Source organism: Ornithorhynchus anatinus, chromosome 3 (assembly GCF_004115215.2).
Source record: "Ornithorhynchus anatinus isolate Pmale09 chromosome 3, mOrnAna1.pri.v4, whole genome shotgun sequence".
In the NCBI taxonomy this organism is placed as follows: domain Eukaryota; kingdom Metazoa; phylum Chordata; class Mammalia; order Monotremata; family Ornithorhynchidae; genus Ornithorhynchus; species Ornithorhynchus anatinus.
In genome coordinates this window covers 76,703,591-76,730,557 of record NC_041730.1, presented here as the reverse complement: position 1 = coordinate 76,730,557, position 26,967 = coordinate 76,703,591, and the positions used below count along the sequence as shown (strand labels likewise).

General features: G+C 43.2%; 1 protein-coding gene across 5 annotated transcripts in view; it reads left to right on the top strand.

Annotated features, from left to right (window-relative positions):
- The window catches only part of PRLR (prolactin receptor), a 172,167-nt gene that overhangs the window by 133,383 nt on the left and 11,817 nt on the right, over nt 1-26,967 (top strand). For 2 of the 5 annotated variants that reach the window (XM_029060808.2, XM_029060811.2), the window contains exons 2-5: nt 4,802-4,865; nt 7,946-7,977; nt 24,788-24,895; nt 26,631-26,763. In XM_029060808.2, the coding sequence (XP_028916641.1) occupies nt 24,826-24,895; nt 26,631-26,763 (203 nt within the window). In that variant the 5' untranslated portion in view covers nt 4,802-4,865; nt 7,946-7,977; nt 24,788-24,825. Of the gene's footprint in view, nt 1-4,801; nt 4,866-5,941; nt 6,095-7,945; nt 7,978-24,787; nt 24,896-26,630; nt 26,764-26,967 lie in introns of those variants that run through there. The other 3 variants (XM_029060805.2, XM_029060806.2, XM_039911497.1) reach the window with 2 other exon arrangements.

Here is a 26,967-nt window from a genome sequence, read left to right as displayed (position 1 = left end):
CTTCTTGAATTGGTTTAGGGGAATAACATGATTTCTGCTATTTAAGATATGCCTTGTGGATACTATCTTCCCTCAACCGAGAAATTTGCTGTAATGAGCCATCTTGCTCAATAATTCTATAAAAGCAAGAGGCTTTGCTGTATAAAGACCTGGAAATTGAAAGACATGAACACTGATTATTGCTTTCCATTTTATTCATGCTTATAATTAATCCAGTTTTCATTCTTGCCCTAAGATAAAAAAGAGGGATACCAATCCAAAGGCAGATCAATATTCATTTCAAGAGGGGTTGGGGTTCACTCAGTGTCCACTTTCCTCTCACTTCTGCCTCAACTTTGCTGGCCAGCACCATGCACCAAGGGGGTCTTCCAGAAATGTTTTGAAATGGCTGAATCATAGTGATGTTACCTTCATTTGGGGTTTGGGGATTATGTGAGATGGAGCAGGAGCTCAAGAGAGAAGAAGATGGGCTGGGAGTCGGAAGAACTGGGCTTCCTTTCTCGGACACTTGCCTTCTGTGTGACCTTGGACAAGTCACTTAACTTCTATGTGTCTCGGTTTCCTCATCTGCTAAATGGTCTAAATACCTGTTCTCCCTATCAACTCTGTTAATAATAATAATGATGGTATTTGTTCATTCAATAGTATTTATTGAGCGCTTACTATGTGCAGAGCACTGTACTAAGCGCTTGGGATGAACAAGTCGGCAACAGATAGAGACAGTCCCTGCCGTTTGACGGGCTTACAGTCTAATCGGGGGAGAACAGTCTAATCGGGGGAGATTGTTAAGCTCTTACTATGTGCCAAGCACTGTTCTAAACACTGGGGGAGATACAAGGTTATCAGGTTGTCCCACGTGGGGTTTACAGTCCTAATCCCCATTTTGCAGATGAGGTAACTGAGACACAGAGAAGTTAAGTGACTTGCCCAAAATCACACAGCTGACAAGTGGCAGAGCCGGGATTAGAACCCATGACCTCTGACTCCCAAGCCCGGGCTCTCTCCACTAAGCCACGCTGCATCTCACTGTTGCATCGGCCTCTCCCAAGCACTTAATACAGTGCTGTGCACACCAGAAGCACTCAATAAATATTATTGATTAATTCTCCCTCCACTTTAGAATGTGAGCCTCATGTGGAACAATCAATCAGTGGTATTTATTGAATGCTTACTATTCATTCATTCAGCCATATTTATTGAGCACTTTCTGTGTGCAGAGCACTGTACTAAGAGCTTGAAAGTACATTTCAGCAACAAATAGAGGCAAGTACCGAGCACTGTATTAAGGGCTTGGGAGAGTACAGTACAACATTCATTTATTCAATCATATTTATTGAGCACTTACTAAGTGCAGAGCACTGTACTAAATGCTTGGAATGTACAGTTTGGCAACAGATAGAAACAATCCCTCTCCAACAACGGTCTCACAGTCTAAACGCGGGAGACAGACAACAAAACAAAACAGAACAGCAGCAACATCTCCTGCCTATAGTGAATTTACAGCCTAGGGAGACAGTGTCCGACTTGATTGTCTTATAACTACCCCATCGCTTAGTACAGTGCTTATTATCTCTTGACCTTAATTCATAGAATTTACATGGTTGGTGCTTTTTGTCCCTGCCCTCCCTAGAGTTAGAAAACAGCATCCATTTCAGTGCCAGAAAATAAGCCTCTTCTCCAGAAGTTTTTATCCTTTAGAAGGTCTGAATCTGGATACAAAAAATGGGTAATGGGGACTTGCTTTTGAAAAAAAAACTTCTTCTAGACCCTTTTAGTGTCTCCAAACCCCTGGGTATTTTGAGTCAGAGTTATCTGACAGATTAAGGAGCTTCTAAAGCCCTAAACTGCTTTATCACATTTACACATAAAGAACTGTTTTCCCAGTTTCAGATTTCCAAGATCATAATCATCTTCTGTTTTAATTAAAGTAGTGTGTTATTTCACCTACTTAAGGGCATATAATAGCCTCAAATACTTAATCAAGCAGCTTTTCTTAAAGCTCCTTTCTTGGGATTTGGGGGGTCAGGGCAGGGGTAAACTTTGAAGAATGTACTTGTTAACGCAATCAACTGGGTATTACAACACTTTTAATAACCAACTCCTTGGGATTTAGTGGGCTCCTCACTCGTTGCAGAGAGACCATAATAATAATAATGAAGGTATTTGTTAAGTGCTTACTATGTGCCAAGCACTGTCCGGAGCACTGGGGTAGATATAAGACAGGCAGTTGAGATACAGTCCCTGTCTAAACGTTGGGGTAGATACAAGTTCCTCAGGTTATCCCATGTGGGGCTCACAGTCTTAATCCCCATTTTTTAGATGAAGTAACTGAGGCACAGAGAGGTTTCACAGAGAAGTTAAGTGACTTGCCTAAAGTCACAGAGCTGACCATGTTGAACAGAGTGAGCTGCCCCTCACTCCCCTTGCTCCTGATGGCTCTTTGGAGAGCGCTACTCTTCCTCATCCTCCCATTTCTCATTCCCCTCATCCTGGTGTTACATTGGTTCCCTGGTTATGAAACCAGTCCAGGCAACACTACTGAAATGTAAAAATTAACAGGGTGCACGTCAGAGATGACAGAGTCATGACAGCTCACTTGAAGGTCATACATGAAAACCCATTTGTGGTATTTGTTAAGCACTTACTCTTTACCAAGCTCTGTCTGGAGCACTGGGGTAGATAAAAGACAGGCAGTTGAGATACAGACGCTGTCCCACGTGGGATTCACAGTCTAAGGCGAAGGAGAACAGATATTTAATCCCCATTTTACAGATGAGAAAACTGTAGGGCAGAGAAGTAAAGCGGCTCTCCCAAGGTCACACAGCAGGCAAACAGCAGAGCTGGAATTCGAACCCAGGGTCCAAGACTCCCCGCCCTGTACTCTTTCCAAAGGGTCAGGCTGCATCTCCTATTTAGAGTCATTTAGATACCATTTAGAACCTAATTTAGTATTCATTTACAACAGACTCGAGGAGGCAGCTTCTGTTGTTAGCAATGGTGGTTAAAATCAGGTGTCTTCTAGATTGGAACTCCTTTCCACCAAAGTCAGCTGCACCTTCAGTTCCATCCTCCACAACGGTCAGCCCCCACTGTGGCTGAGTGAATGAATGACAAATGGGGCATGAGAAACTTTGATCTCAGGACCTCATATTCTGCCAGTGATCCACCCATACGTGGAAACGTGCTTCATCCAGAAAAATCGATGGAGGAATTCATCCGCAAAATCACCAGCAGGTTGTGATTCTGTAGTTTCACAATCTATACATTGCATTCATTGAATGCCACTGTGTCCTGAGTCCTGCACTAGGTGCTTGAGAGAGTATAATAGAAGTCTGTGACATGATCATGGAATTTACAATCGATGATCACAAGTTAAATGAAAAAAAAAAATCCAGTGCTTAGCACAGTGTTTAGTAAATGCTTAATGAAGACCACGGAAAAGTCACTTAACTTCTAGGTGCCTCAATTTCCTTATCTTTAAAATGGGGATTCAATACCTGTTCTCCTTCCTACTTAGACTATGAGCCCCATTTGGGACATGATTATCTTGTATCTACCCCCGTGATTAATACACTGCTTGACACATAGCAAGTCTAAAAATATTATTAATATTATTAGAGCACACCAGATTCTCAGAGGAGTCTCTGCTCTGGGAGTGGGAAGCAAGGGCAGGCCTGGGTAGGTGGTGCATTATTTTCCCTTAATAATTATAAAAAATAATCTTCACTGTGGTATTTGTTGAGTGCTTACTGTGTGCTAAGAGTTGTACTAAGCACTGGGGTAGATGATAATCAGGATATGTGCTGACACATGTGGGTCTGTGGTGAGTAAGTATTAGAGTGCTTAAATGGGTAGACAGACAAATTCTGAGTTAATGCAGAGGAAAGTGGGGGTAGGGAAAATGAAGGTTTAGTCAAGTAAGGCCTCTTGGAGGAGGTTTTGAAGGTGGGGAGAGTGAAGGACTAACAGCTATGAAAGGGGAGGGAGGTCCAGGTCTGACTCTGAACTTTGTGTACCTCTTAAGAACTGTAATACTCCCCCGCAGCCCCACAATACTTATGTAAATATGAGCAAATTAAACCAAAGTGGTCTTTGGAAGGCCAAATGACTTAGATTAGCATATTTTGGACACAAAATCAGGAGGACTAATTCTCTGGAGAAGACGCTAATGCTAGGAAAAGTCCAGGGAAAACGTGGAAGAGGCAGACCAGCTGCTAGATGGATAGAGACCATAACAACAATAACGGAAGAACCATTAGAAAGGTTGAGGATTATGGCAGAGGACAGTACGTTTTGGAGAAAGTATATCCACAGAGTCACTATGATTCGGAAACAACCTGATGGCACTTAACAATAATACCCTCCATTTTAACATCTGTCTGCCCCTGCAGATGGTAAGCTTCTTGTGGGTAAGGATCATGTCTTCCAACTCTCCTGTTTTGTACTTTCTCAAGCACTTAGAATAGTGTTCTGCATACAAAATAAATACCACTGATTATTTTCTGACTCTTACTGTCGATTTCTTCTAAATTTCCTTTCTCCATTATTGCCAAAAATAATGTTCCTGGCTTCTAATGGGATATTGGTACCCAACTTGTAGATTCCAAGGGTCTTTAGTCATGAAGTATTTTAATGTCTTGCTTGGCTTGCTATGTAGGCCACATTAACAGTCTTTGGGTGGCGATAGAGGCTTTGAATAGGACCGTTGTCATCCCCAGAAAACAAAATATTGGTTGCATAAGAAATGGTCTACTTTCTTCCAATTTTATCATCTGTTAAAATGAGCTCTTTCCTCTTGCAGCTAATCAACCGATCCCCGTTCATGGAGGATAACGTTAAGGATGCTACACAAGTTAGCCCTGAAGGTAAGATATGCTGTCATGATTAACCCATTTCATATTAGAGGTAAAATTTACTTCTTCTACTGGAATGTCAAAAGGGCAACATGATATGGCTGGATCAGTAGAATTTTGGGCTCCTCCTGGTTCAGTAAATCAATCGATCGATTGTATTTATGGAGTGCCTACTTTGTTTAGAGCACTATACTAAATGCTTGGGGGAGTGTAATCCGAAAGAATAGATTCACATGATCTATTCACATAAGAAACTGACAGACCTGAGAACCAGCAGGGCCTACTAGAAAGAGCAAGGGCCTGGAAGTCAGAGGCACTGGGTTCTAATCCTGGCTTCATCATTTGCCTTCTATGTGACCTTGGGCAAGTCACTTCACTTCCCTGTGCCCCATTTACCTCATAAGGCTATGAGCCCCTTATGGGACATGAACCAAATTCACCTTGATTATATTGTATCTACCCCAACACTTAGTACAGTGTCTATCACACAGTAAGGACTTAACAAATACCATTAAAAAACAACAACAACAAAAGCAAAAAAACTAGAGCTCAGAGTCCACAGTCACAACCATTTTCACTGTCAACCCAGTAACCAGGAATCAGTGGGTTCATAAATCATGGCCCAGTAGGGTGAATAGTAAGAACACGGGCCTGGGAGTCAGAAGGTCATGGATTCTAATGCCGCCTCTGCCATGGGTCTGCTGTGTGACCTTGCGCAAGTCACTTTACTTCTCTGTGCCTCAGTTACCTCATCTGTAAAATGGGGACTGAGACTGTGAACCCCACGTGGGACAGGACTGTGTCCAACCCAGTTTGATTGCATCTACCCCAGAGTTTAGTACAGTGCCTGGCATATAGTAAGCGCTTAACAAATACCAGAATCATTAACAACAGAAAATAAAGGTTCCACTCACTTAAAATGTTTGAAAATTTAAATGAGAAGGGACTTGAAAGGAGGCTACATAGAAATGGGAAAAGTGTGTTCAAGACCTAATCCCAAACCTTGCAATCATTTGTGTATTTTGATTTCTTGTTGGCAGTCTAACCCAGCCTCTAACACAACAAAATAATAACAATTCATCAGGTATCAGCATCACAGTGCAACAACTGCCTCCCCCCGAAATCAGGATCGTTTAAGAGGCTGTTTGCAGGCAGGCAGCTATTCTGAGCACCTTCTGTATACCCACCATCTGCACTCAGAAGAATTCAGCAGAACTAAAGGACACAGCATCTGACCTCAGGCATGGATAAACAAACACAGGACCCCCTAACCATTACCTATCATACCACACCAGATTAGCACTTTGATGTTACTCTTGTTTCTTCCTCCCCTCCCTCTACCCCAGCCCTCTAAGCAGAAAAATCCCCAGCTTGTAAAGTTAAGACCTTTTATCAGGAAGTAGTTTTAAATATTATAAGGTTTAATAATAACTGTGATATTTGTTAAGTGCTTGCTATGTGCCCAGCACTAGGATAGATACGTGATAATCAGATCGGACACAGTCCCTGCTCTATAAGAGGCTTTTAGTCAAGTAGAAGGGAAAACAGGTATTTAATCTCCATTTTTCACACAAGGAATAAATTAGTGACATTCACTGAGTGCTCACTGTGGACGGCAGTATACTAAGCACTTGGGAGAGTACAGGGCAGCAATTCCTGAAACTGAGGCACAGAGAAGTTCAAAGCCTCGTCCAAGGTCACATAGCAAATAGTTGAGCAGGATTAGAACCCAGGTCTTCTGACTCTCAGCCCTTTGCTGTATCCATTGGGCCACACTGCTCCTCAGGCACGGCAGTAATTTCACAACTAAAGGGAAAACATCTTCTTGGTGAAACGTGGCAGTTCAGTATCAAAGAGACACTGCTTAACACCATAATAAAGCAGTGTTTCCATCTGAAACTAAAGAGGATTTTCAGATGGAGTTTGAAATATGATCTCAAGATACTTTATGAGCATGTGTAACTACATGAAAGTTTGATGAACCCAAGGTATTGATGCCTTTGTCAAAAAGGTAAATGCTTAGATTTTCCAGCCCAGTAATGTATCTTGAAATTTTAGTTCCAGTCTGGTTCACTACCTTTTGATCTGATTGTACTTTGTCTATCCCAGTGCTTAGTACAGTGCTTGGAACACAGAGGCTATCAAACATCTCTACTCCAACCCAGCTCATTCACTTGGCTTCTCTAATGCTAGCCTATTCACTGAGCTTAGTTTTCATCTGTCTTGCTGCAGACCCCTCCCTGACCTCCTTCCCCAGTCTGGCCTGCACTTGGACTGTACCCTTTGAACACTTGATATTCAACCCACCCTCAGCCCCCCACTATATATATATATATATGTAATTTATGAATTTATATTAATTCAGTTGTATTTATTGAGCACTTACTGTGTGCAGAGCACTGTACTAAGCGCTTGGAAAGTACAATTCAGCAACAGATAGAGACAATCCCTACCCAACAACGGGCTCACAGTCTGCCTATCCCACTCTAGACTGTAAACTCATGGTAAGCTGAGAACTTGCCTACCAACTCTATTGTACTGTACTCTCCCAAGTGGTTAGTAGAGTGCTCTGCACGTGGCAAGTGCTCAATAAATACCATCGATTGACTGACTGATTGGAAATCCCTCCCACTTCATATATGACAGACCACCATTTTCAAAGCCTTCTTAAAATCACGTCTCCTCCAAGAGGCCTTCCCTGACTAAGACCTCATTTCCTCTACTCCCTCTCCCTTCTGCATAGGCCTTGCACTTTTTTATGGTATTTTTTAAGCGTTTACTATGTGCCAAGCACTGTTCTAAGCACTGACCACTTGGATTTCCACCCTTCATTCACCCTGCCCTCAGCCCCACAGCACTTATGGGCATATTTATAATTTATTTTAATGTCTTTCTCTCCATCTGGATTGTAAGCCCATTGTGGTCAGGGAGCTTGTCTACTAACCCTGTTGTATTGCCCTGTCCCAAGCAATTAGTACAATGCTCTGCACACAATAAGCACTCACAGTAAATAAGATTGATTAAGCTACTTCCTTCTGAATTCCTTGTCCTAATGTCATCTGTACTGAATAATGGCTCCATTTAATTCATAGAGAGAAGGAAGCTGCTCCATGGACAACACATTGTGGGTATTGTTGAAAACGTATTTTCTTTGAAATATGCTCAAACTTCTCAGTAGGTATATTCTAGATAAATCTTAATATCCTGAAACCAGAGAATATTTTAGTGTTTGCTCAAAGTTGGTTAACTCTCTTCCGCCACAGGCCATTCACCAGAGGGAAGATATTCGAGTTGATTTAAATCCAAGCCTAGCCCAAACTATGTGACCCATAAACATGCTCATGCCATCCTTTGTTTGTAACTCACTTTTGAAAACACTAAACTAGACCAGTAGTTTCATGGATGGATGCATTTTCCTTGCTCTGATTACCCACTAAACAAGTTATGACCCATTTTTCCATCCAAAAAGACTTCCCTGACTTTCCAGAAGGTGATTCCTCAGGTACATGAATACTTCCACAGGGGAGTAGATATGTTCTGCCTTTTCTCCATGATGCAGAATCTAAGTGACACCATGAAAAGATACAGCACCTAATTATAGGGCATTAGGCATTATCCATAATCCTGAGATAGGTAGGCTATATCTGTAAGCAGGCTAGACCATAAGCTCATTGTGGATAGGGAACATTTCTACCAACTTTGTTATACTGTGCACTCCCAATTTCTTAGTACAGTGCCTTGCACACAGTCAGCACTCGATAAATATGACTGATTGATTGAGTGTTAGGCACAGGATTCGAAAGAGATGTAATTAACTTAATAGACAGGTGGCCTGTGTTATTTTAGAGGTGGACACTTTAAGTGACTCCGCAAAAGTGAAAAGTGGCGCTGAATCGGGGAGATTCAAAATGTGACTTCTACAGACCTAAAAGAAGACAATGGGATATTGAAAGGTATTGGAGAGACTGCACAGCCAGTCTAGGAGGGGTCAAAGCTCTCGAATATCGAGGCAGTGAAAGACAAGGATGATTTCCATCTTATCGCTGCCCCTCCATCCATCCTTCCATTTCCCAGGATGTCCTTTGCTCTGAATTACACAAGCACTCAAACAGCAAACACCTGTACCAGGGAGTCACTGCCCCGACGTTAATCCTATGCAACTCATAATCGTATCCAACTCAAGGATTTGACTGGTGAGGCACAGCCACCTCCACTCTGAGATCTCTCCTCTTCCTCTGAAGAAGTGTTTCACTGCAATGGCCATTTCATCTAGTTGTCACAAAGTAAATGGCAAATAATAGAAAATAGCCCCTTGGGTATTTTAAATGAACTCGAGATGGCAGCAGTAATGGAATTTTGAGTAACGGGTGATTTTTTTTTAAATAAAGTTATAAGACCTCAGAATATAAAGAGCTGTTAGAATTGCTCATTATTGCCATAGAGACCAGGACACAGTACTTGACTACATTTGCTGATTAAACAAGGCTTCTGTTGTCAGCGGCAAAATGGCCTCTCCACACAGAGTGTTTTTTTTATTTTCTCTCTAATGCAGGGGATCATTAATACCTATATCCTTCTTAAGTGTTGTGTTTCACAGGGCACTTTAGACAATTGAATGATCTTGTTAGACCATCAACAACGAAGTGTGTATTTTACAGCTCTTGTCTCCCCTCCTCCCACTGCAAAATAAAAGACAGGAATTGAAGTGATAAAGTTTGGACCCCCAAGTCTGAGGGAAATAGATTATAGAAAATAGATTAAAGAAAAAAAAATCATGAGGATATTTTGAAAGGGAGACGAGTTTAATAAATTCTTGGTTATCCAGCTTAAAATGTCTGACAAGGGAAACAGCATGGCCTAGTGGAAAAAGACAGGCCTGGGCATCAGAATGACCTGGGTTCTAATCCCAGCTCTGCCAAATTCTTGCTGTGTGACCTTGGGCAATCGCTTAACTTCTCAGTTCCTTCATCCATAAAATGGGTATTAAGACTATGAGCCTCATGTGGGACAGGGACTGTTTCATCCTGATTATCTTATATCTGCCCCAGTGCTTAGAACAGTACCTGGAACATAATAAGCGCTTAACAAATTCCACAGTTAAATGTGTACTATGTGACCTTGGGTAATTCACTTGATTTCTCTGTGCCTCAGTTCTCCTTTTCTTCCTCCAATTTAGACTGTGAGCCCCTTGTGGAACAGGGACTGAGTCCAACCTAATTAACTTGTATCTACCCCAGTGCTTAGAACAGCAGTTGACACATAGAAAGTACTTAACAAATACCATAAAAATGTCTGGCGCATCTAACTTGGGTAACTGAAAATGCAAGGATAATCAAAAGGCCCAGCTAATCAAAAACATGACTACAAGTCCGGCTTGGGCTAGCCCAATTCAGTAAACTGCTGAATGCAGTTTCAAATCACTGGGGTTTTTAGCATTTTCTGGCACAATGTGTTGATTTAGTCTGCAAGAGAAATAATGTGATTTGATTCAGTAATTTGAAAGAAAGCTTTTCCAAGTAATCCACAGCACCACGGTCTTCTTATCAAGAGTTTACTGAAGGCACAAGAAAGAATGTGAAATCTTCCCCAGGTGGATCAAACAGGTCAATGTATTCCTCTTAGCACCCTAACCAGAGTCCCAGTCAGATTTCAACGGGCAAGACTTCATCTGAAATATAGTCAGTGTCATTTACAACAACAAAAAAACTCAAATTTTATAACAACTTGATTTTCAATAAACTAAAGGGGATTTGGATCCAGTCTTTGCTTTGTGAATCCCCTGGAATCCATTTGTTTGAAGTAACGCAGAGGTTCTGAGAGGTTACTCTTCCTCAGTGCTTCCTAAAGCAAAAGTCAACTAATCCATGTGATTACCGATCATCTACTGGGTGGGAGGTAGCATGACCTACTGGATAGAGTCAGAAGGACCTGGGTTCTAATCCCTTCTCCCCCTCCTATGTGCTGTATGACCTTAGGCAAGTTGTTTAATTTCCCTGTGCTTCAGTTCCCTCGTCTACAAAATAGGGATTAAGAATGTGGGGCATGGACTGTGACTAATCTGATTAGCTTGTAACTACACCTGTGTTTAGTGCAGTGCTTGGCACATAGTAAGCACTTAACAAATAACATTAAAAAAATGCTCTGGGCTGAGCTTTTGACAATAAAAGTGAAGCAAGACATACCTCTCAGCCCTCAAATCACACTGTCTCCCAACAAGAAACTCCCTCCCTTAAAAAAATCCATCAAACCACAGAACTCTGTAAATTTAATGCCCTCCTAAAGTCCCACCCGCTATTTCAAGCCTTCCCTGATTAGTCCACAGCAACCTGAATCATATAAACCCACTAGCAATCTCTAGCACTTATACAAACCCATCCTGAACAATTTTCAGATTCAGGCTAGGCAACTATACATTTAAATTTCTGCCTTTGATTACTCTATTTATAAACCTTTTCCCCTGTTAGAATGTAAGCTCTTGTTGCCAGGGAAAGTATCTCAAGTTTATTTTGAATTTCCCCAAACACTTAGTATGGTGCATCACAGCCAGTGGGAGTTCAATAAGTACTATTATGACTATTACTACTCTCATCACTAGTGCTACCACTAATAATAATAATAATTGTATAATAATAATGATTTTGGTATTTGTTAAGTGCTTACTATGTGCTGAGCACTGTTCTAAGCACTGCGGTAGATACCGGGTAATCTGGTTGTCCCACGTGAGGCTCACAGTCTTAATCCCCATTTCCCAGATGAGGTAACTGAGGCACCGAGAAGTTAAGTGACTTGCCCAAAGTCACACTGCTGACAGTTAGCTGAGCCGGGATTAGAACCCATGACCTCTGACTCCTAAACCTGTGCTCTTTCCACTGAGCCACACTGTATTTGTCCAGCGCTTACTATGTGCCAGGCACTGAACTAAGTGCTGGGGTGGATACAGTCAAATTGGGTTGGATACAGTTCCTGTCCCATATTGAGCTCACAGTCACAATTCCCATTTTACAGATGAGGTAACTGAGGCAAAGAGAGGTAAAGTCGCTTGCCCAAGGTCACACAGCAGGCAAGAGGCAGATCTGGGATTAGAACCCATGACCTTTTGACTCCCAAGCCCCTTCTATCCACTATTCCATGCTGCTGCTGCTGCTGCTTCTACTGCTACTACTATTATTACTACTAATAATAATGTTAGTATTTGTTAAGCGCTTACTATGTGCCAAGCACTGTTCTAAGCTCTGGGGGAAATACAAGGTCATCAGGTTGTCCCACGTAGGGCTCACAATCTTTTTCCCCATTTTACAGATGAGGTCACTGAGGCACAGAGAAGTGAAGTGACTTGCCCAAGGTCACACAGCTGACAAGCAGAAGAGTCAGGATTAGAACCCATGACCTCTGACTCCCAACCCTGGGCTCTTTCCACTGAGCCACGCCATTACTACTATTATTGCTGGTACTATTATTACTAATATTATTACTAATATCACTACTATTATTACAGCATGGCGTAGTGAATGGGCCTGGGAGTCAGAAGGTCATGGCTTCTAATCCCAGATCTGCCTCTTGTCTGCTCTGTGACCTTGGGCAAATCACTTTACTTCTCTGTAACAGACGCCTCAGTTACCTCATCTGTAAAATGGGGATTGAGACTGTGAGTCCCATGTGGGACAGGGACTGTGTCCAACCCAATTTGCTTGTATCCACCCCAGCGCTTAGTACAGTGCCTGGCACAGAGTAAGCGTTGAACAAATACCATAAATTATCATTATTATTTTTACCATTCAAGGAACCTACACTCTAATGGGAGAGACAAGCAAAAATAATATAACCAGGACATGTCAGGAAGTAACACCAATATACCAGGCTGAAATAGATGGATAAATAATTGAGCGTACACAGATTTACCTTTTGAGGAGTGACAGCAGCGAAGAAGGATGGCTTTGAGAGGGATGAAAAGGCCCAACATGCCTTCTACCCGTCAGTCGTCTAGCTGGCATCTGGACCCCCTGCGGTAAATGCCCCGATGGGGCTAGAAGTACGGCGCTCCAGTGACATTTACTTTGTCCACTGCTCCCGACAGGCCCTTTGAATTCTGGGTTGGTCCTAATGTTAGTTCGGTAGGTAGTTAGTTAATCGGCTTTACGTGGACCCTAGTGAAAAACAGATTTTTCCATTAGAAAGAATCCTTAACAGAACTGCCCAGGCCCTAAAGAGACACGGCCAATATGTGGTTTTGTTCAGTCTGAACAAAGGTTTGCCGGGGGTTAGCACATTAGCTGGTGGGGGAAGAGCTGGCAAAAAAAGCCCAGCGTGAGGGTTATAGACAGACATTCCTCCTGTCGTGTGCCAGGTGGCTGCGAGGGGACAAAAGGCCATTTTTGGCATCTTTGGTAATACTCTTCTTCACCTCTCATCCCTCTTTCCAAGGCAATGAAAAGGCGAATGTGCTTCCTTAGCCACCTGACATCAGCTGAATCTACAGCAGAAAAACACTGTCTGGGTCACGGCCCTGGGCCGCTGTAATTTTCAGCCAGAACAGTGAATCCCGTCCGAGTTTCCGCCTCGGTTCCACCACGTGCCAATAGTGAACAGTGGGAGTAGCTAACCCTCACCATTCCGGTGGAAAATTCTGGTCCAATGCCACTTCCAAACTTGAGAAGTGTGTTTTCACTATGACAGTCACTGGGGCAATAGGAAGAATCTTGTTCAAATAATTAAAGGGACCGGAGAGATCTTTTGTCTTGCTTCAGACTCTCTTCCTTCCTAGACATTCTGAACAGGTGGAAATCTTGCTCTCCTTTACAGACCTTTAGGGAAGAGGAATACCCATCTTCCTCAGAAGATTATTTTCATGTCAACTCATGTGGTCATTGCTGCTATAATTTCCCTTTCTACCAGGTGATGTGGGTAAAGTGCAATGAAGAAGAGGGGGACCCAGAGTCTTAATGCAGCTTTGCATTGGCATAACATGATTGCAGCGTGCCTCCGTCTGTAGGGGAACAACTGTACTGTAATATTACTTCATTAGCAATGGATTGTGTGGGGAATTAATTGAAGGTACTTTAGGTCCACTGATTATGGTAAACAAATGGCGACAGTGCACCTTAAATAGTCACAATTAGCTGCCCTTGAACTACTAACATCCCTATTGTGTCATGAAAGCTTGTTTGTTTTCCATAAACTTTCTTATATCATCCAATGTGACAGAAGCCAGGCAGCTGCTAACCTCCTTCCATGTCTCCTTTCAATTGTTTTGTAATCATCTTCCTCCTAACCCCTGTTTTCCTTTGACACAATAGCTGTCCCAGTGTGTTTTTCCATAACATAGGAGTTTCAAAAACACCACTATTCAGTTGAAGCAGGAATGACTGTACCCTGTTACCTCTAGGCTGTAAGATCTTCCTTTTTTATGGTATTTGTTAAACACTTACTACGTGCCAGGCACTGTACTAAACGCTAGCATTTTAGCATTATTAGGGGTCATTGAGTCGTTTCCGATTCATGGCGAATCCATGGATATACTTTCCACAGAACGTCCTGTCCTCTGGCATATTCCACAGCCTTTCTAATGATTCTTCCATTATCATTGTTATGGTCTCTAGCCATCTAGCTGCTGGTCTTCCTCTTCCACGTTTTCCTTGGACTTTTCCTAGCATTAATGTCTTTTCCAGAGAATTAATCCTCCTGATTGTGTGTCCAAAATATGCTAATATTAGCTAATATTTAGCAAATAGGCCACTTTGGTTTAATTTGCTCCAAAATCCATTTGTTTTTTGGCCAGTCCATGGTATTCGCAAAAGTCTTCTCCAACACCACATTTCAAAAGAATCGATGCTCTTTCTATCCTGTTTTTCCACTGTCCAACTTTTGGATCCATACATTGTCACGGGAAACACCATAGAGTTGACAGTGTGTATTTTTGTGGCAATAGTTATGAGCTAATCACATAGGACACAGTTTATGTCCCACGTGGTGCTCACAGTCTTAATCCCCATTTTCCAGATGAGGAAACTGAGGCACAGAGAAGTTAAGTGACTTGGCCAATGTCACATAGCAAACAAGAAGCGGAGCCAGGATTAGACCTCATTACCTTCCTATTCTCAGACCTGTGCTCTACTTACTAGGGCATATTACTTATCTAGACTATAAGCTCCTCTTCTAGGCTGTAAACTCCTTGTGGACAGTGAACGTTATATTCTCCCAACTGCTTAGTATAGTGCTCTGCACAGAGTAAGTGTTCAATAAATACTACTGATCAATTGATTGATATCTGTCTTGTTCCTCTAGTCCACTGACCCCATCTTCTCTTCCAAGTAGAGGATAAAAGCAGTGGATCAAAACTTCCCTGATTCTTTAAAGCAGACATCAGCCAATGTACATTACTTCCTGCATGATTAAAGATGTTGCCATTGAGATATTTTTCTATGACTGTAAATGATCTAAAAAGGCTCATATGCCATCAAAAATGGTTTCATTTCTGTGTCCCCACAGAGATGGGTCCTTGGCTGTTCTGTTGCATTTATTATTTTCAGTGTCAGTCAGTCAACCAGTGTCAGTAGTTATTGTTATTGTTGTTATATATATTGTTATTACTAGTGGTTATTATTTTCAGTGTCAGTCAGTCACTGTGTGCAGATCACTGTACTAAACGCTTGAGAGAGTAAAATATAACAAGCAGAGACATTCCCTGCCCGCAGGTTATCCCAAGCTGCTTTACATGTCTACTGCCAAAGTGTAAAGTCAGTTCTGTCTGCCACCACCAAGCAGACTGATAATAATAATGATAATAATAATGGTATTTGTTAAGCACTTACTATGTGCCAGGCCCTGTACTAAGCGTTGGGCTGGGTGCAAGCAAATCGAGTTGGACACAATCCCTGTCCCACGTGGGGCTCACAGTCTCAATCCCCAATTTAGAGGTAAGGTAACTGAGGCCCAGAGAAGTGAAATGACTTACCCAAGATCACACAGCAGACAAATGGCAGACCTGGGTTTAGAACCCATGACTTTCTGACTCCCGGGCCTCTGCTCTATCCACTATGTCATGATCTGCCTATAATATTGTCGTCCCACTGCAGATGCCAGGCATCCGACTGGGTTAGGCTTCTCAGGGTCTTTGAAACATTTCTTCTGACCTCCATGTGTTCAGTTCCTCCACTTCAGCTCATCGCCCAGCTGCCCGGTAATATCTTGCCAACACGCAGCATCTTTCCCTGTCCCACCCTGCTAACAATATGGGAAGTATTGTTTCAGAGCTGGTAGATGGACCACATTCCAAGACCTCCTCATTTACCACTCTTGTTTTGCCTGTTGATTTCAAGTATGTGGCTGCCTGGAGATGCTGTTGAAGCTGTTGAAGTTGAAATCATGCAGAAAAAAAGCTTCTATAGACCTGTGGCCCTAATGTCATGACCCTCAGATGCTCAAAAGACTTGGTTCAGTGTTGTCTGTTGTTTGATCTTGGGGCAAGTCACTTCACTTCTCTGTGCCTCAGTTACTTTATCTGTAAAATGGGGATAAAAACTGTGAATCCCTGTGGGACATGGACTGTGTTCAACCTGATTTATCTGTAAAATGGGGATTAAGACTGAGTCCCTGTGGACATGGACTGTGTTCAACCTGATTACTTTCTATCTTTTTCAGCAATTAAAACAGTGCCTGGCCCATGGTAGGCCCTTGACAAATACCATGAAATAAAAAGAAAATCTCCCTTAGGCCTATCATGGATTGATATCAGTCAACATCATTTTGGCTAGGCCGCCATCAATCAATCAATCACATTTTTTGAAGGCTTACGGTGTGCAGAGCACTGTATTAAATGCTTGGGAGAGTATAATATTAGAGTTAGTAGACATGTTCCCTGCCCAGAAGGAGCTTACAGTCTACAAGAGGACTGCTTAAATAGCAAAGTCTGTAATATGGGCAGGACTTAATGGCATTAGGTGGCATCGTTTTATTCTTAATTTATTGTCCTGGTTTGGGGGGTAGCAGGGTAAAGAGTCTGTTGAGTGTTCCTTTGGCTACATAAATGCAAAAGTGTGTGTATTTGGGCTATAAAGTTGAAGTTCCATATGGATTGGCTAGACTCTAAAAATAAAATATAGACCGTAAAGCCCCAAGTGGGACAGGGACTGTGTCCAACCTGATTAGCTTGAGAAGTAGTATGGCCTAGTGGATAGAGCATGGGCCTGGGAGTCAGTCAGAAGGACTTGGGTTCTAATTCCGGCTCTGCCACTTCTCTGCTGTGTGACCTTGGGCATGTCACTTAACTTCTCTGTTCCTCAGTTCATCTATAACCTGAGGATTAAGACTGTAAGCCCCATGTGTGACAGGAACTTAACTTGATTTGCTTGTATCTACCCTAGTGCTTAGGTCAATGCTTGGTTCATAGTAAGTGTGTAACAAATTCCACAATTACTATTATTTCATCTAACCGGGTGTTTAGAACAGTGTTTGACACATTGTAACTGCATAACCGCTACCATAACGATAATAGTAATAATAAAGCACATGTGCATTCATCTGGACAAATAGGAATATATATTCCTCTAGATAGTAAGCTCTTTGTGGGCAGGGAACGTGTCTACCAATTCTGTTATATTGTACTCTTCCAAGTGCTCAGTGGTGCTCTGCATATAGTAAGTGATCAATAAATATAACTGATTGATTGATAGTTCCACCTTCAAATCAGACTATCATAAATACCACAGGTTCAGTGGGCTCACTTAGTGTTTGACACATAGTAAGCATTTAACAGGTACCATAAAAAATGCATAATCCTCAGACTGCAGTGGAGCTGTATGTGATGGAAGGTTCTTTTTTTTTTTTATACTGTGCGAAAGTCTGACTCAGTAGGAAATTTTTGACAAATGAGCCTTGATGCACTTGGCAGCAGGAGGAAATCTACTATCTAATGGCACCATGAGGTAAGGAGTAATGAGTGATGGAAGGCTGAGGGCAGCAGGTCAGGACTATGCGAGCGGGCTGAGAAAAGTCTAGCAGAGAGCCATGAGCATAGGAATGCTTGCAGACAGAGTGTGGTTCAGAATGGGGATGGAGGGGGGTCTCCCGTGTGCAAGGAGATCCCCAACCCAGCTGTTTTCCTTCAGAACAGAGTGGTGCTGGTCTGGCCAAAGTTAGAGGGAGTGGATGGGGGTGGGAAAGAAGGAGCACGGAGGTGGCCTTTTTGAAGCAATGTGACCTAGTGGAAAAAACATGGGCCCAGAAGCCAGGAGACTCAGATCTAATCCTGAATCTGCCTCGTTCCTCCCGTGTGACCTTGGGCGAATCATTTAATTTATCTGCCTCAATTTTCTCATATGTACAACGGGGGTTCAACAGCTGTTCTCCCTCCCCCTCAGAATGTGAGTCCTATATGGGACTGAGACTGTGTCTGATCTGATTATCTTGTGTTTAACCCATGCTAGCACAGTGCTTGGCATATAATAGTTACTTTACAAATAGCACAATTATTATCATTCTTTTCATTCTTCTTATCCTTCTTATTCTTCTTCTTATTATTATTATTGAAGGAGAAGGGCAGCTTCAGGATGGGCCAAGTCCAATACTTAACCAAGGTGCCTCGTAGGTGGGCAGCAGCTGTTTGATTAGTTCCATGAAGGTTTGGTGTACTTTGCTCTACAAAATATTAATAAAGCTTAATCCCATTTGAGGTTCCACATTGGTTTGGCATAAGCAGGGAATGTATCTACCAACTCAGTTGTATTGTACTCTCCCAAGAGCTTAATACAGTGTTCTGTGCACACTAAGCGCTCAGTAAATACCATTGATAATGATAATGAAATGTTAATGAAACTTAAACCTTCAAGATGATCTCCATCAGTGGCACTTTATAGAAAGGCCGAGCCAACTGACCTTCCCCACACCTGCATGACCTGAACCTCTATCGTCCAACCCGCCTCCTAGGGCCAGGCAATGTTCCGGTCGGCAGGTCTCCATCCCACACCTCTAAGGCCTGATACAGGACGCAGGGTCTGCCAGAGGTTGATGGATAGAGGAACTTGAACAGAGGGAAGTGGTCTTTCAGGACAGTAAATGGTCACAGGTTCTGATTAAACAGTTTTCATCCTAATCGTGAAAAAGTCCACAGATCCTTAATTTATAAAAACCACTATAATAAGATTTTGCGTAATAGTGCCGCAATTATCCCAATTAGTGTTAGTGCCCATGAATCTTATTTCTAAGTCTACAAGTTATGACTCAGCTACTGTATAATGATTGTTTAATCCTTCCGTAATGTAATCATCTAAAGACAAAGGACACATGCACAGCCAATCTGTTTATGCATTAGATTGGTGTTCTTGGAAATGGCCTCTCTGGGCAGGGTTAGGGTTCGAGAATAATCTGAAGAGAGATTTCTGGAGTGAGTGATAGATGGGTGAGGCAAGATAGAAAAGAGACGCTTGATTTTCTGCGCTTCTACCTGGCTTTTGGCAATGGCGTCGTGCACTTCGGTATGATCTGCGTCTTACTAGCCAGCCAAGGACTAATTGGATAGGTGATACAATTCTCCCTATGGACATTGCCAGCTGATGTCTGGCCAAGAGAATACCATCATTAGTCAATGGCCTTGGAATCGTGTGACAGGCAACCCACCAAACATTAGATCGAAGAAAATTCATGAACCATATCTGGCTTGTGAGGTCATGGTAAGTAGATGGTATGGCCTAGTGGAGAAAGCAACGGACTGGGTTCTAGTCCCACTTCTGCCATTGACCCGCTGTGAGATTTTGGGCAAGTTGTTCAACCTCTCTGGGCTTCAGATTACTAGTCTACATAAAATGGCAATAATAATCCTGACCTCTCCTTGTCTCACAGGTGTGGGGCAATGTGAACACCCCCATCTGAAATTTCTCAGCAAACATTTTCCTTGGTCCCTGCAGACCAAGGGTTTGAGGGTTTTCAGTGGACTGGGCAACCCCCAAAAAGATGTATGCAAATATTTTCCCACAGGACCAAGCAAATTTAAGCTTTTCATTCCCATGGGAATATTGTATAGGAACAAGAATGAGACCAGAGGGCTTAAGAGAAATCACAAGTACTGTTTGTCAAAGGGAAAGAGAAAGCTGGCCCTGTAATGAAACAGCACCCCATTAATTTCTCTCAATTGTTACCTCGAATCAAAGGTTTAGTCATTTGTCATTTGTGACTCTAGAGCAGAGTTTAGCATTTCTAAATAATAATCTGTCCCCAACTGTGTCCAACCCGATTTTCTTCTCCCTACCTGTAAATTAAGAAGGATTATGAAGAGATTAAACAATCATTATATAGTAGCTGACTCATAACTGGTACAGTGTATAGACTGAGAAATGAGATTCATGGGCCCTAACACTAACTGGGATCATTGTGGCACTATTATGCAGAATCTTACAGCACGGTGCCTTAGTACAGTGCCTGGCACATAGTAAGGGTTTAACAAATACCATAATAATTATTATTAATCTATGAAAGATATGTATTTTTTCAGCCCAACATTTTTAGGTGCTGTATAGAAATGGAAAGGCTCTGTTTCCTAAGTGTCCACAAGTTTCACCCTCAAAGAACGTGGGTGCAACTTCATTAAAAAATAAACAGTTTCTCCGAAAGCCTAGAGACCTAAATGTAGGTTGCTCACCTGGGTAGAGCTTAACCCAACCAAGTTCAAGAGAAGAGGAGTAAGGTTAAGTTGACTTTAGCAGCGATATCACCACTCTGCCCTCCCCTTTGAGGTTAAAATGTGAGATCTATGACTTGGTTCCCGACAGATCTAAAGCCAGGAAGACAATGTCAGGAAGCCCATCGGTAGTTTTTACATCACTTACTGTGTGCCGAATATTGTATTAAAGCACCTGGAGGAGTTCAATAGGTTTTTTTGTTTTGTTTTGTTTTACTGCTGGTATTTGTTAAGCTCTTCTAAGTCCCAGAACTGTACTAAACACTGGGGTAGATACAAGATAATCAGGTTGCACATAGTCATTGTCCCACATGGGGTTCATAGTCTTAATCCCCATTTGGCAGATGAGGAAACTGAGGTGCAAGAAGTTCCCTGTGATTTGCCCAAGGTCACACAGCCGACAAGTGATGGATCTGGATTAGAACCCAGATTCTTGACTACTATGCCCATGCTCTGTCCACTAGACCATGCTACTTCTTTAAGTAACACCCTCTTACTCAAGCACTATCTCATGTACATATTCCCTTTTCTGTCTTCTCCCTATCTGTAAATTATTTTAAGGTCTATCTCCCCTACTAGATTATAAACTCTTGAAGCCAGAGTCCATGTTTTCCACTGTGGTATTTCTTAAGCATTTATTATGTGCCAGGCACTGTATTAAATGCTAGGGTGAATACAAGAAAATCTGTTTGGACACAGTCCTTTCCCACATGGGGCTCACAGTCTTAACCCCCATTTTACAGATGAGAGAACTGAGGCCCAGAGAAGTGAAGCGACTTGCCCGAGGTCACACAGCAGACAAGTCATGGAGCCAGGATTAGAAACCAGGTCCTCTGACCTCCAGGCCCATGCTTTTGGCACTAGACCACGCTGCTTCTTGAAGCAGAAGGGAGTTCCAGGCAGGGGGAAGTGTTTGGGCAAGAGGTTAGTGGCAGGCGAGAGGAGAATGAGGCACCGTGAGTAGTTCATTTGAGAGGAGTGAATCATGAGAACAGTGGCATAGTGGGAGAAGAGAGTGGATCAATAAGGAGATTGCTGATTGAGAATCTTAATACTAATGGTTATGTGTTTCTGTGTGATGCAAAGTGGAATGGGTAACCAATCCCTCCCTCTCCTCCTTCCTGCCTCTTCCATTCTCCATTTTCTCCCCTCCCAATTTGTTTTCCTCCTGATGATCAGGAGATCTGAGTCACGTTTTAATGGATCATGCATGTTCAGTGGTATTTATTGAGTACACACATTAGCCCTGAACTAAGCATTTGGTGAATACTACAGAAGCAAAACGCAGTTCCCTGTCCTCTAGGAGCTTATGAAGTGATCAGGGAAACAGTCAGGCATAAATTACCTACAAGTAATGGGAGCAGGAAGATGATCCAGGATTTAACACGTAGTAGCCCGTGTTCTACTGGCTCATGGTTCTACTGGTCCCAGGTCTCCTGTATTTATAATTATCATGTTAATAATAACCGTTGTGATTTTGTTAAGTGTTTACTATATGCAAAGCACTATACTAAACACTGGAGTAGACACAGTACAATCAGATACAGTCCTTGTCCCATACTGGGGTTCACACTCTAACAGGAACAGGTATTTAATCCCCATTTTGCAGATGAGGAAGCTGAGGCACAGAATAGTTAGGTGAGCTTCCCAAGATCACAAAACAGGCAAGTGGTAGAATTGTACTGGATCGCCCAGATCTCCTGCCCTTCTTTTTTTTTTTCTTTTAAATGGTATTTGTTGAGCACCTACTATGTGCCAGGCATTTTCCTTGTGTAAGTGTAGATACAGTGTAGTAGTCCCGGCTAGACTACTGTGTCAGCCTTCTCTCTGACCTCCCTTCCTCCTCTCTCGCCCCGCTCCGGTCTATTCTTCACTCCGCTGCCTGGCTCATCTTCCTGCAGAAACGATCTGGGCATGTCACTCCCCTTCTTAAACAACTCCAGTGGTTGCCTATCAACCTCCGCTCCAAACAAAAACTCCTCACTCTAGGCTTCAAGGCTCTCCATCACCTTGCCCCTTCCTACCTCTCCTCCCTTCTCTCTTTCTACCGCCCACCCCGCACGCTCCGCTCCTCTGCCGCCCACCTCCTCGCCGTCCCTCGGTCTCGCCTATCCCGCCGTCGACCCCTGGGTCACGTCCTCCCGCGGTCCTGGAACGCCCTCCCTCCTCACCTCCGCCAAACTGATTCTCTTTCCTTCTTCAAAACCTTACTTAAAAATCACCTCCTCCAAGAGGCGTTCCAAGACTGAGCTCCTCTTCCCCCTCTACTCCCTCTGCCATCCCCCCTTTACCTCTCCGCAGCTAAAGCCTCATTTTCCCCTTTTCCCTCTGCTCCTCCACCTCTCCCTTCCCATCCCCACAGCACTGTATTCGTCCGCTCAACTGTATATATTTTCGTTACCCTATTTATTTTGTTAATGAATTGTACATCGCCTTGATTCTATTTAGTTGCCATTGTTTTTACGAGATGTTCTTCCCCTTGACGCTGTTTAGTGCCATTGTTCTTGTCTGTCCGTCTCCCCCGATTAGACTGTAAGCCCGTCAAACGGCAGGGACTGTCTCTATCTGTTGCCGACTTGTTCATCCCAAGCGCTTAGTACAGTGCTCTGCACATAGTAAGCGCTCAATAAATACTATTGAATGAATGAATGAATACAAGCTAATCAGGTTGGACACAGTACATGTCAGTCAGTCAATCAGTCGTATTTATTGAGTGCTTACTGTGTGCAGAGCACTGTACTAAGCGCTTGGGAGAGGACTACAGAGGTGGTAGACACATTCCCTGCCAACAAGGACCTTACAGTCTAGAGGGGGGAACAGACATTAATAGAAATAAATAAATTATGGATATGTACATAAGTGCTGCGGGGATGAGGGAGGGATGAATGAAGGATGCCAAGGGAAAAGAGGGGAACAGTACGCCTGATGACCAACTCGGGATGTGCTCCTGAGTTGTTTTTGCAAAAAGAGAACGATGCTTTCAGAACTTTTACCTTGTCCCCCTTGAAGTTTAAGGACAATTTTGCCTTGTCTCATCTGAAGGACTTGGCCACGCTGCTTTTTGACGGGAATATCGGGTGATTGTTCTGATCTGGTGATGTTGCCCCTACTCTTACTTCCCTTGATTGGAATACCCGGGTGTTTTTCAGGGTAATTTAAGCCATATGTTTTGGAATCGCTTGCATTTAGCTCATCAAGTCTATTGTTTTGGGAGAATTGTTTGAAGTCCTACCAGTCATATGAGCCCTTTTCAAATGAGACTTTTAAAATCCTTCCCTCTCAAAAAAATTTTCTTTAAATCTTGGAAGTTGAATAGGGCAGAGTAGGAGGGGGGATAGAGGAAGGAGGAACCTTCCAAGCTGCAAAGAACCAAATTTAACTTTGCACTCTGACCCCAAAGCTAACCGCGTTCATTCATTCAAGTGCATTTATTTAGCTCTCACTGTGTGCGGAGCACTGTACTAATAACTTGGAAGAGTACAGTATAACAATAAACGACACATTCCCTGCCCACAAAGAGCTTACGGTCTAGAGGACTCCGAAGGTTGTCAGCACATTGGTGCCTATAGCACTTTTCATAATTTTGATAATGATAATGATGATGTTGATATTTGCTAAACATTCATTATGTGCCAATCACTGTGCTAAGCACTGAGGTAAATAGAATCATGCCAGATTGGATTCCGACTCACGTGGGGCACACAGTCTGTGGCGAGGGGGAACAGGTATTGAATCCCATTTTACAGATGAGGAAACTGAGGCACAGAGAAGTTAAGTGACTTGCCCAAGGTCACACAGGAGGCAAGTGGAAGAGCCGGGATTAGAACGCGGGTCTCCAAACTCAATCATGTGCTCTTTTCAGTTTGCCGCTCTGCTTCTTCCTCACGTGACCGAGGGAGAAGCCAAAACAACCAGCCAGGACGGAGCATCAGTGCAGCTAGTCCTCTGCTTAGTGAGGTCCAGAAAGATGCTGCGATCATAAGATGCTAAAGTCATGTTGCTAGGAGAAATCGGAAATTATCTTCTGACACCTTGTGCCTAAACTGGGCCTGGAGAACTGTGTTGTGCTGGCCCCTGCTGGTCAGAAACTTGCCCGGCGCATCCAGTTATTTTCTGAGAAGCAACACTTACTGACCCTCTCACGTTGTCTGTCCTGTATTCTTTCATTTTTTGTCATTCGTTTTCAACCAGGAGCAAAAGTAAACACAGACATCGACAAGGAAGTGGGCTGTGTGAATTTTCATCAGCTGGGTCCTTTCTCTTACAGTGAGCTTCTGATAAGTTTCCTGTTGGAGAGGAGCAAAGATGAAGAAAAATGTGGCATCGACAATTGCTTTTATTTTTCTGCTTTTCCTTAACATGGAACTTCTGACGGGTGAGTATGAGACTGTGCCACTCTTTTTCTGTGTCGACAGTGTTTATATGAAATGCTGGAACTCCCTTCCTCTCCAGTTGTGGGAAAGAAAAACAAATCGGCCAGGGGTGGAAGGGCGCGAGGTTACCCGGCTGCATTGCTCTCAAATCATGTGCCTCCTAGCAGTTGATTTGCTGATACTTTAAGATTAGAAGGCCCCAGAAAGGCATCATTTTGCATGCCCCTTCTTTCCCACCCTTGTGGATTGTTCTAGGAAAACATGTCATCGACCCTCTGTACCTTAAACTAAGGAGGGCAAGCCCAGAGAGTGGATAAATGAAATCTGCAGATAACCCAGAATGTTCATTTTCACCACTGGCTTCAGCCTTCTTCCCAGACACTCTTTTCAAGAGTTGCTGTCCAGTGAGCGTTATCTGGATTTGTTTTCCGAACCCCTTTTCACCTCCATTTTCTTTTGAAGGGGTTAGACATACTTAATGAGAGTAAGGTGTGGAGTGAAGGAAAGGGGAGAACTGAGAGATCTGCACTACCCCAAAACTGGACAAGTCCCTGAATGATTGAGAGTTGACTACTTTCTCCTGAACAGACACGTGGAGGTTTCATGAAGCTTGGTCCGGTGTGGTGCAGTGGAAAGAGGGCAGATCTGGGAGTTAGGAGGCTTGGGTTCTAGATCCAGCTCTTCAGTGAGCTGCTCTTTGATTTCAAACAAGTTGCTTCATCTTTCAGAACCTTAGTCACCTCATCTGTCAAATGGGTATAATAATACCTGATTCCCCTCCCTTCCAGAGAGATATTTAGGAGAGGATGAGAGCATAGATATGTTTTAGAAAGCTAAGATATTCTAAAAATTCAAAGTATTACGATTATCAACTCCCCAAAATCCCCATAATGGAGGATCCCAATTCCTCATCCTCATAGATTTTGAGTCCTCCCAAGTGCCAGGGACCGTATCTAATTCTATCCTGTATACTCTCTCCCAGCACTTCGTATAGTGCTCGGCACACAGTGAGCACTTAATAAATACTATTACTGCCACTGCTCCTACTAGTCATCCTGTCCAACTCTTCCAGAGCAGGTTCTCCTAGAGCTGGGAATCTAGATGAAATACAGACTACCAGGAAAGAGTGTGAGCCCAAAGGTACCTTTCATGGCTTCCCATTCCTGAGCCAGGCCCCAGCAGTGAGTGTGTGGGACAGTCAGGGCTGAGGGGGATCCTGTGCTGTGTCCCTCACTAGTATATGCCCAACCTTACCTCTCCCTTCCCACCACCGGGGCTTAGGCATCCCAGAACCTGCTTTAGTCATCTCCCATGGCCCAGAGTGCTTTGTTCCCCAGATGGTAAATAATGGCTCCCTACCTTGTTGTGAGAATGGAGAAAGTGGGATATTAAAAACTCAGCACTCCCTGGCTCCTCCACACCTGCAGTATTAGGGACATTGGAGAATGAAAGTGTAGCCAAGGTCAGGGGTCAGGGGGTTCATTCATTCATTCATTCAATAGTATTTATTGAGCGCTTACTATGTGCAGAGCACTGTACTAAGCGCTTGGGATGAACAAGTCTCCTGGTGCTCACTTGGCTCACCCAGATGCCCCTATCTTATTGCCCTTACTCCCCCGAGTCACATCCTTGGATCCAAGCCTGAACCCCCAGACACCCCTCGACTTGTATAACAGTCTTCACAAAGAGTCAAATGGGATGAGATAATGACCCCGGGCGATTTATGACTTTCCTTAGGGCTGTCACCGCCTGGCAAGCCTCAGGTAGATATGTGTCGAACTCCAAACAAGGAAACATTCACTTGCTGGTGGAAGCCAGGATCGGATGGAGGACTTCCTACCAACTACACTCTGTTCTACAATAAAGAAGGGTAAAAAGCTCCATTGCCTTGTGATCCTACTGTCTGCCTGTGTCTCATCATCTCATCTGCAGAGATGACATGGGGGATGCTATTTCCTGGGCTGGATTTCCTACCATTCAGAGGACTCACACTTGCTCCACGCGGAGTGTTGAAGAATGTTGTTGTCCCAAAAGCACATGTGCGCACGCGCGCACATGCACACACACACACACA